The sequence below is a fragment of the Podarcis gaigeae genome (genome assembly GCF_964106915.1).
Source record: "Podarcis gaigeae genome assembly, chromosome: 2".
Classification (NCBI taxonomy): domain Eukaryota; kingdom Metazoa; phylum Chordata; class Lepidosauria; order Squamata; family Lacertidae; genus Podarcis; species Podarcis gaigeae.
This window is the reverse complement of record NC_139679.1, coordinates 55,875,531-55,886,394: the sequence shown is the minus strand read 5'-3', so window position 1 is coordinate 55,886,394 and position 10,864 is coordinate 55,875,531. Positions and strand designations below refer to the sequence as shown.

Genomic DNA, 10,864 nt, shown 5'->3' with positions numbered 1-10,864 from the left:
TCGCCTGCTGTCATAACAGCATTCTGGGCATTTTGAGAAGGAAAGTACACATATCTGCACATATCTTGTAGGAGGGGTAGTCAATGTTGTGTTCTCCAGATTTTTCTGGCCTACAAATGCCATCCCTGACCATGCCTACTGGATATGATGGGAGCTAAAGGTACAGCAGTATATGGGAAGCACATTGGCTACCCAACCCTGACTAAAAAAAACAAGTGGGAATGTGTGGCAAATAGATGAAAGGCCTTGAGTCCTTCTTTGGATATGAATTAACTCCAAGTTGCAGAAGTACTGTAAGGGTTAGACAGCTTGATTTATACCATCCTAAATTATGTCTCAGGTTGTGCTCAGGTAATGTTCTAATCCATCATTAGCTGCTTGCCTATTGCAGTTAAAAGTTTTTATAGGTTACCCAAAACGTAATTAGGAACAATTTGGTGACTGAACTCTTCACACAATGCATACTTACAGAGCTCCCAAGGGCATGCTATACTAATGCCAGGAAGACAAGCACACTATAAAAGTGCAGAAGATCAGATTACTCATAGTAGGCAATCTCCACAATCAATGCCAAAGTATTAATAGCTAGCCTACTTATTGTGCAGATTTCTAGTTGCAGAGCCTTCCTTGGTTAATTTTACTTTCTAATGATTTCTTAAAACATTTTTCAATGTATGCTACACTGGATATCACTCAGTAGAATGGTAGGAAATATTACATGAAAATTAGATATCTTTTAAGTTAGAAAATAAAGAAACACACAGAGAGAAACCATTCATTGCAGACCTGTGTTCAATTCAAGAAAGACTGAGGCATTAGAGACTCAAATTTTAAGCTATAAGTGGAAGAAGCTGGAAATGTATCTTTACCATGCATCTCATTGAACTTGCTACCCACAGGTAGATTATTTTTCAATGTGGGGAGAATGGGCATGAATCTGAGGATTGCTCCCCATTATGGTCAAATTCTGAAAAAAAATTGTCCCGTCCATTCTCTGCTAAAATAGAACTAATGAAAGATCAATATATATATTTCAGAGGAAAAACTGCCAAAGCACAGAATTTAATTTGCAAATACCCAAGATTTGAATGTGCAAAGTTATCTGAATTTCTTGCACAACATTTATTTAAAGTGTTTAGCCAAAAACTGTGGGCTACATGAAAACAGATCACATGGAGAATTGTGCAGAGGCATGGAAAGGAGCAAAAACTAGTGTATGACCAGGTATTTGCTGACAAGGAGGCTGATTTGTTAAGTTACACTGGTTCACCGATATTATCCAATAGGATACTCAAAATCTGTACCACTATGACAAAATTAAGACTTGCGAGATACTGTTAGCTACTTCCATTTCTCCACAAAGGATGACAAAATTATTACTTTCTCAGAGACATGCAAGTTTTTCATGTGAAGTAAGTACTTGTTTGTCATTTTGGATCGGATTCCAACACTTGCTTTACAATTAAGAAGCCTAATTATAAAATGCCATTGGTGCAATCCAACATTTGGCATGAGCAACTTCACCTTCCTCTCCAGCAGCTCCCAGAGACCCCAAAATCTGCTCAAGGGTTCCCCAAACCTCTGAAGCAGATTTTGACAGCACACATGGGGGTGCAAGGGGATAGGAGAGGAAGGTGAAGTCCTGTGCTATGCTCCATTCATGCAGGGATGTCTTTGGAGAAACCACATTGGATACAAGCACGCCGTGATTGAAATGTAGCATTTGCTCAATAGGAACAAATCCTCCTTTGAATAAATGAGGCTTTTTTTGTTATTCAAGGCTGGACAACATTACTGGGAAGATATATTGTTAAAGGTCAAATTGAAACACTTTCAAAGAGCAATTTGGGGACAATTTAATTGGTGTAGGACAACATTCATCCAAACCGCTTTCTGAAACAGGTTGTTTTTGGGGAACCATTTGAAAGTCTATTCTTGATTTTTTAGTATGAAAGTGAACATCTCAGATTTATACAATTATGATAGAGCTATTTACAAAATACATACAAACTGAAACATTTATAAATGCGGTAGCTTTGAGCCTGGAAAGCCTCTTGGACCATTTACTGTAAACAAAAACATAATCTAAGTTGGTGCTGTAAACTCTTCAAAAGTTATATGTGGGACTCATTCTGCTTTGCTTCAAGATTAGGTTTTATTGAGATAGTTTTCTAGTTTGCTAAACTGGTAGAAAAAAAGGGAATGTATATCTTTTGTTTAGGATTGTAGTTGCATGCTGCCATGGGAAAGCAACTGTAAAGTTCATGGTTTCATTTCCTCTTATCTATAAAAACTTCTGAACTACAAAAGTTTTCAAAATAATAATATTTTGCCAGAGGCTGTTGGACTGGGAAAGAAATGTTACATTTTAAACAGTATAATCATGAACCTGTATTAAAGGTATAGACATTACAGGACAGTTCAAAACTGTATTCAAGAGTCCTATAAAAAGGAACACAAAAGGCTCGTTTGTTTTTGTTGCTCCAGACGACAATTCAAGCATTAACCTTGCATGATAGTGACTAAGAGCTGGTTTCTGGTCCCAGTTTTAAGTGTCTCAAAAGTGAAGGCTTTTTCAGTTTGGCCCATTTAAGTCCAACAATAAGGATAAGTCAGCTCAAAACACAGAAATGAGGGCAAAGACTCCATATAATAAAGCACAGGGATATGCTACTAAAAGTTGTTGTCCTTCCATTGCCAAGGCTGAAATGAAGATTTTGGAAGCTGAAAAGCTACACCATCCAATAATTCCAGCAGCAAGAATAACTCCCATCATACCCCTGAAAAACAAAATGATTTAAACACAATGTTGGGTAACAGCTTCGCATCATAGTGCACACGTCAAAACAGTCCTGTGCATTCTTCAAAGGTATTCCAGTTGCTATGGCTTTTAAGCATATTTTGGGGAAGGATAAAAAAATGTATCCAGCAGCATTCTCAAGCATGCTACCACCAGTATTTGGGGCTTCAAAATACAACTATATCACTCAATTAAGCCCGTCCACTAGTAAAGAAAGAATGGAAGGAAGGAAGAAAGGAAGGAAGTCTTTCTATGTTCCTCCCAAAAGAAAGGCTTGCTGAAGCCCTACAGAGATAACTGTGTATAAAAGACCAGCTAACACAGGGACAATGGCATTCTCAGTGGTGACTCCACAATTGTGGAATGAAATTCTACAGGACATCAGATAAGCCACAGCCCTTGCAGATTTTAAATGGGCATTAAAGATGTAGATCTTAACTACTGCCTTTGGGAACTAATTTAATCCAAGTTGAAGAACTCCCTGATTTTCACCTGATTTTGCTGTGTTGATCCTCTTGCCTTTTAGTAATATTTTGAAATACTGTTCTCAAATATTAGGGGTGCTTTGTGGTTTTTGTTTTTTTACTATACATTTAATATGTGGCTTATAATTTTTTTTTATTGAAAAGCAATATACACATTTACCCAACAGAGCAATCCAAACTTCCCATCTGCCATGCCAGACAGGTTTTGGATGAGGTGGAGGTGCCCCTCTGCCCAAGCCCTACCAGCCTCAGCTTTTCGGGGAGCTCTGACATCAGTGGGGAAGCTCCACCATCAGTAGGGAAGCTTGCTGGCAAATCCTGCCACCACTATGTGACAGACACAGCCTAATCTAGGCTTCCTCAACCTCGGCCCTCCAGATGTTTTGAGACTACATTTCCCATCATCCCTGACCACTGGTCCTGCTAGCTAGGAATCATAGGAGTTGTAGGCCAAAAACATCTGGAGGGCCGAGGCTGAGGAAGCTTGGCCTAATCCATGTCTCTTCACTGTGCCAACCTGGGAGCTGATACAGTGAAGGGACATTTCCCCCCTTCCCTTTCTGTAGGGCACTGTGGGCTGCAGTGCTCTAACAAGTCCCGCCACAACAAGACATGGGCTAGGGTTGCCACCTAAATAAAAGCACTATGACCAGAAGAGAAAGGAACCAAAGTAAATCACTTGATTGGAAAGCAGAGCTGTCAGTCATAGAACTACACCCCTACCTCTTTGCTTGGTGTATTGTATTCATGGGGAGCATCTTTTTCCCCTTTTACAAAAATATAGCAAATGGCAAACAAAATCTTAGAAGCCCCCTCAAAGCTCCAAGGTGAGCTCATATTGCCTGGAACCTGATCTGATCCTAATATCTACAAGGTGTGGCTCTTTGTTTCCAAGGTGAATGCACAGGCCTAAGTTAATACAAGCTGCTTTTGTAGATTTCCCCATCACTAGAATTTATAGATGTAACATTCAGTATATCAGTGTAACATAATATTTGACGGCAATACTTACTGCAGAGAAAATACAACTGCAAAGCTGGAAAGTATGATCATAGGAAGGAGACAGTATCCTAGCACACTGGCAACACAGCCAAACGAAACGCCCGTCATGCTCATTAAATTCAGGAGACAGAACATTCCTAAGCATCCGATTGCACTAATCCCATACACATAGCCAAACTGAATTTTGCCAGCCTAGAAAGGAGAGAATCCAAATCAAAAGTTCAAACCACATTGTCTTATTAGGAGTTTTGTATATTAGATCACCTTACTCTGAGCTATTTGGAGAACAGGGAAAATAGAGTAAAATCAAAGAGGGAGAAAAAGAAAATATTACTTTTTATTAACAGTGAAAATTAAGGATTACAGGCAGAATCATTTTCTTTACCGTTTTGGTATTTTTACTTACTAAGTTTACAATAGTTTTTAAAACTCTAGGTTGTTTATTTATAAAAAAGATGAATGGGGAAGATGTTGCAAGAAAAAACTGTGTGTGCATGTTTTTTCGGGTGGGGTGGGTCCAAGGCACCAGATGAGTATCAACACAAGAGATAAATACTCCCAACAGTGCGTGGACCACAAGGAGCCAGGTCAGTCATCTACACATCTTTCCAAACCAAAAAGCACTGAGCCATACATCACCAGAGCACTGTAATGGGGTATGGGAGAATAGTTTCTGTAAATTAATAAAAAGGCTTTTCCAGGTGCAGAACTTTATATGAGACCCAGCTCATGATGTGTCTCCTCCAGGAGCCAGTCCTTGTCTGTAGCAGCCCCACAAACTACTGAATCCTCTTCTTAAAGAAGTTTCTTATCCTTGCTCACTTTCTGAAGGTGGGTGAGAAACTTTTCAGCTGGTCTTTGAGAATTAAATACTTACATGAAATCTTTGATCAAAAGCATAGAAATAATTTAATAAATAAAAGGCCACCCAATTCACTTTTTCGTCTGAACAACTGTGTAAGTAGATCTAGCTTCTCTGAAACTTGTCGAACAAGGTCCTAACAAAATATTTCACATTCATGCATATTCACCACATTGCCTCTGTAAAGCTATTATATTTTTAAAGTATGCACACACAAAAATCACTCTTGTATTTTTCTTCTGCATTTCAAATAGCCTCATTATGTATTTATACATTTAAGAAACCACACCTACTAGAAATGCCTTAACTTGCAACTTTTGTTTTTGCCCAGCGTATTTTAGATTTATGCCCCCCACCCCCATACGCGTACCACTGACATCTTACCAGCAATAATGTGGCACCAAAGGCTAGGCAGAAGACCATGGGCCCTGCCATATCAGTTTCATTCATTATGCTGCCATCTGCTGCTTTTAACGGGTGCAATACTGTAAGAGTTTTCTGCCAGATGTGGTCAAAATTGATTCCTAGTTCTGCATTATCAAACAAAGAACAGTATTTTAACGTTTGTCATCAGTGGAAACATGTTGTTTTAAGCAGTCAGGGATTGCTGTATAAACTTGCAAGGCGTGGAGTGGCCCAAAAGAAAACAAACAAACTCTTAGATATGGTTGCAGCTGCAAAATTCTGCTATGCAAAACACTGGGGGAAAGTTTGAAAGTACCTGCTGTGAGAGAATGGAAATAAAAAATCGTATCTGAATGTGCAGAAATTGGAAAGCTTACAAGTTATGTAAGGGTGAAAGAAGGGAGGCAAAAAAATCAACAGATTTGTACTATGTTTGTGGACTGGCACAATGACTCACAAGCATCACTAGATAGGAGATATTAGACATACTGTAACAAGAAATATTAATTGTGGAAAAATATTTGCAAGGTATGAATGTGTTATAAAAGATAGCATAGCACCACTATGAAATATATTTAAAATAATATAAAAACCCAGAAGTTTTTTTTGGGGTGGATGGGGTAGGGCCATATTCAACCTTATCTCAGCCCTGTAATTAATTTCCACTTGAAACACACAAGATCAGTTTGTAAGAGGCAAGTTAATGGAATAAAACCAGACTAGAGAAACTGCTAACAAAACTCAATAGCAGTTGTCTTACTATGTAAAGATAAATTAAAAGATATATGCATGTATTTTGGAAATCAGCTGTCAGTGCTCCTTTATAGCGTCCCCCAAATATATTAGCAGATAAATAGATCTGCAATAAATAAAAACCATACCTTCTAGTAAGGGTGGCTCATCTTCAAAATTGCTTCCATAGAAGGACTGTGGGGAGGATGGAGTGTATGTTTGCGTTGGCTGAAAAATCTGGCCAGTGTAAGGCTGTTGTGGCTGCATCATCTCTGGAGGGACGTATCCGCCTTGCTGAGAATAGTCGTAGCCAGCATACTGTCTGTAGAAAGCAATTTTAAAAAATAGTATTAGATGAATGCTTACATCACAGGAATTTTAGAAACTCTTTCAAAACCCTTATATACCTACTCCACAAGAGACACTTCCATATAAAGATTCCCTATACAATATCAAGGACACGGGTGGTGCTGTGGTCTAAACCACTGAGCCTAGGGCTTGCCAATCAGAAGGTCGGCAGTTCAAATCCCCGCAGCTCCCGTTGCTCGGTCCCTGCTCCTGGCCACCTAGCAGTTCAAAACCATGTCAAAGTGCAAGTAGATAAATAGGTACTGCTCTGGCAGGAAGGTAAATGGCATTTCCATGCACTGCTCTGGTTCACCAGAAGCAGTTTAGTCATGCTCGCCACATGACCCGGAAGCTGTTTGCGGACAAACACTGGCACCCTCGGCCTATAGAGCAAGATGAGCGCGCAACCCCAGAGTCGTCCACGACTTGACCTAATGGTCAGGGGTACCTTTACCTTTATACAATATCAGTGAATACAACACTGCAGACATGAATTCTTGGAACGTAATTTCTAGGAGATGGATGTACGAATATATTCCGACAACATGTAAAGGAGAAGCAGAAAGAACTCTACCACTGTTTATCTGGAATTCAATGGTTTGGAATGCCTCACAACTATCAGTCCTATTAAAACCTTGTTTTCTTTTTTAAAGCCATCATTTGTACAGTGCTTGCCTCCTGTCAAATGTTCCTGACAATTTCTCTCCTCGACCCCATCCCCTTCAATGATCACTTCCAGACAAATCCAACTGCATACTCAGATTATATTACTGAGATTGTTGTCAAGGCTTGGTTACAAGTTTCTTAATGTAGTCCAACATATTTCTGGACCTTAAATGAGGACCTAAGCTAAGTCACCTTACTCTCCTATTCTAAAGAGTTGAATGAATCATGTGGATAGTAGCATTTGTTTTAACACCTGTGACATGCACAATGACCTGGTACCCATTATGACACAAACCACCACAACTGGCCTTCTGGGTTATTTGTATTTGTACTTTCCCCTAATTTCTAAGCAAGCTTCTTCACAGACAAGAATGCAGAACCTATCCAGAATTGGGTTCTAAGGACACATTCTAAGTGATGCATTGTATTTATTCATTTTAAGGCTCACTGCCCTTTAAACCTTGTAAGACAGGCTTGCATTGAATAAAATGACTGGCTGCCAGGCTGCCACAGGCAACAAGAAATTCCATGAGTGAGTGTAGGTTGGTGGAAGAGGGCAAGATTGCCAAGTCCCCTTTTCCCTTGGTTTCTGTGCTAGCCACAATAAAACAAAAGTCTCTTCCTCTGCTTGGCTGTTGACTCCCCCCCCCCATTTCCTTTTTAAAAAACCAACCCACTAAAAAACTAATGGCTTATGTAGTAGCTTGCATTTCAATGATAGCTGAAAATAAGACTTCTTGTCCATGGCAGTCAGCTAGAAAATGTAAGCAGAATAATGTGCAGGCTGGTATCACTGATGGGCTTATTTACAAAGTTAGTTTTTGGTAAGTAATGTACAAGACTTGCTATTAATGAACAGTTGATACATAAACAGGGCTCCCTATATATGAGCTACTTATAACAGTATAAAATGTATTGGACTAAATGTGAATTTTTATGAACTGGAGCAAAGTGTAATTAAAGAGCATTGTAGTTTTATTAGTAACAGTGAATATTTACAAGCATCCAACTTTTAAACACTCTACTTGCATATAAAAACTGGCCTATGTTTATGGCACCAATGTCCTATGTTTATCTTAAGGAATTAAATAATTTCTACATTTTTCATTTTTTATTATGATTTCTAAAAGAATAAAGGAAACTCAAGTTACTTGTTGTATGTTCCTCCTGCATAGTCTCCTCCATAGGACTGTGCTTGATCATCAATGCTGTAACTTGTTTGATAGAAATCTGTATTGAAGTTGTCAAACCCAGACATTGCAATCTGTCTGCAAAATAAATTACATTTCAATGTATTCAAAAGTTAACACAATTCAACTAATTATATCTTCACTCCTAAGATGCAGCTGGTAATTCTGAAGCTCCTTCAAGCAGAATACAAAGCCCTACCACTACAAAAACACATCTTCTCAGTGTTCGAAACCCCCATTGTTCTAGGTGTATTTTGCGACAGAGAATTTCATTAGCGCAAACACTTTCTGAGTTCTGGGCCTAAGATTTCAGATTAAAACTGCAGAGTGGAAGGAAAGGGGGACCTTTTTCTGTCTCCCCACTTCTAGCTACTCTTTGAAGACTGGAGAAGAGAGCCTCTTAAGAATATTAGGGGGGTGGGCATAGGAAGGACTAGACCATGTGAAAAAATGAACATAATATTTTAGCTGCAGTTCATTCATTTTTAGCTTTCTATTCTTGTTATAAAAAAGCATGCCTAGACATTCTGTTGTTGCACCCATAATTAAGCCTAAGTTTAATGTGTCATTTAGCTCTTAGCTTTCATATCTCCGTTTCTAGCACTGCATGTTCTTATAATCAATCACAGATATAAAAAGGCTCTTAGAAAAGAAATCAATTAAGTGCAAAAAGATACTACTGTATTGCCAAATCACATAGTAAGTGGCATATACAGGACCTCTTGAAAAATGGTGAAATACTAGAAGTCTGTTAACTTAGTATAGGCAGTGTCTCAGGTTCTGTATCCAAGTAGGACTACTGACACATCTGGCTCTGCACTGTCAACTCCAGCCATTCTCAATGTGGTGCTCTCCTCCAGCTGTTTCACAACGCCCATTAGCCATGCTGGACACCAGGCTGGGGAAGGCTAGTTTAGCCCTGCTACTCAAAGACCTTTAAACTAGATCTGAATATGGAATCATGTACATGCAGTGCATAGGCTCTACCACTCAGCTACCGCTCTTCTCTAAAACAAAACCTCTTTAAACCAGTTTGTTGTTAATTATACCCCAGAACATTTGTAGCACTCTAGATCCCGCCCCCTGGCAGGTTCTACACTGCCATCACTGCACTGAGAAATATGCCAGGGCATATGTAGCCATCACCCACCATGTTTTATCCAGTATGCCTCCCCTTTTATTTCAATTTATCCAAGAAAGACAACCACCATCACCACTACACACAGAGCTGCATGACATTACTGCAAAGGACGTTCTGAGTGAGGTTATCTGCCTCCGCTAAAACCCGTTTTAAACGGGATCATTTTTTTAGCATTTCTTCCGACCTCTGGCATCAATGAAATTGGGATGCGGGTGCATGGAAGCCACTAGGAACAGACCCAGTTGGGGGGAGGGCGGGGAGATCGGCACTGCAGACCTTCGTGCTACACAACAGAGAATGGGGGAGGCGATGACGCCCGATTGTGGGTCACGTCTCTCGACGAACTGCCTGCTGGAGGGGTATTTAAAGCTGAGTGGAGCTCGGCATCCCTGCCCCCCCCCCAGCCTCTTCCCTCCCTTTCCCACGGCGCTTGTGGTTGCCAAGAGAGGGCGGGCGGCGGGTGTGACGAGCCCCCCGAGCTCACCTTCAGGCCTGGGCACCAGACTCCCTTCGCTACGCGCACGTCCGGCGGCCGCAACCCCGCGAAGACCCCTCACCCCTCCGCTCGCTCAGACGCTACGTGTCAGACGCCCAAGGAGAAGCACTTCCGGATCGACAGGCGCATGCGTAGTGCAGAGCCGATGTCTTCACTCCCAACCTCCTCCAGCGGAAGCCGGTCTTTCCCCGCGTCTCTATGACGAGGCGAGGACGGGCGAACGTACGCCAGCGCGCGCCGCAACCCGAACGGCGTGAACGTGGGCGTCTCGCCGGGGGCTGCCTGGCTTCTGGCGCCCCGTGAGCATGCGCAGAGCGGAATGAGCCTGCGGGTCTCGCGGCCTGGACGGTTAATACACGAACACAAACGCATATGTTAAATAAAGGGAAACCACCCCTTCTTGTTGTTGTGCCTCTTCGAAAATAGAGGGCTTTGCCTTAAAGCTGCTTCTTACGATGATCCTTTCTAGTTTTTGAGCTTTAAAGATAACGTCCTTAAATATATATATATATATATATACACACACAATGCACATTAACCTCCCCTCAGAATATATATATATTCTGAGGGGAGGTTAATGTGCATTGTACTCCTAAGCGCTGCTGGCTCAGGTGCTGACCTGCGATAAGGCGCCCATTGCTCCTTTCCGCGCTGGCCCGCTTTCCCTCTTCTGTGCATGAGGCATTTCCGATAAGGAGGATTTATTTAGGAAACCCCTCGTGCGGCTGGGATGCTGT

At 41.0% G+C, this 10,864-nt stretch overlaps 1 protein-coding gene across 5 annotated transcripts; it reads right to left on the bottom strand.

Annotated features, from left to right (window-relative positions):
• Positions 1 to 1,083: 1,083 nt before the first annotated feature.
• YIPF5 (Yip1 domain family member 5) lies at positions 1,084 to 10,269 on the bottom strand. Of its 5 annotated transcripts, none has more exons than XM_083728315.1 (6): positions 10,116 to 10,269; positions 8,452 to 8,568; positions 6,436 to 6,608; positions 5,534 to 5,679; positions 4,298 to 4,479; positions 1,084 to 2,780 (listed from the first exon to the last, which is right to left on the bottom strand). In XM_083728315.1, exons 2-6 carry the CDS (start codon positions 8,556 to 8,558, stop codon positions 2,618 to 2,620), a joined length of 771 nt encoding a protein of 256 aa, XP_083584441.1. In that variant the 5' UTR covers positions 8,559 to 8,568; positions 10,116 to 10,269; the 3' UTR covers positions 1,084 to 2,617. The 5 variants fall into 5 exon arrangements, with proteins under 5 accessions (XP_083584441.1, XP_083584442.1, XP_083584443.1 ...); XM_083728316.1 differs by lacking the exon at positions 10,116 to 10,269 and adding an exon at positions 9,908 to 9,931; XM_083728317.1 differs by lacking the exons at positions 8,452 to 8,568; positions 10,116 to 10,269 and adding an exon at positions 7,310 to 7,515.
• Positions 10,270 to 10,864: the final 595 nt, after the last annotated feature.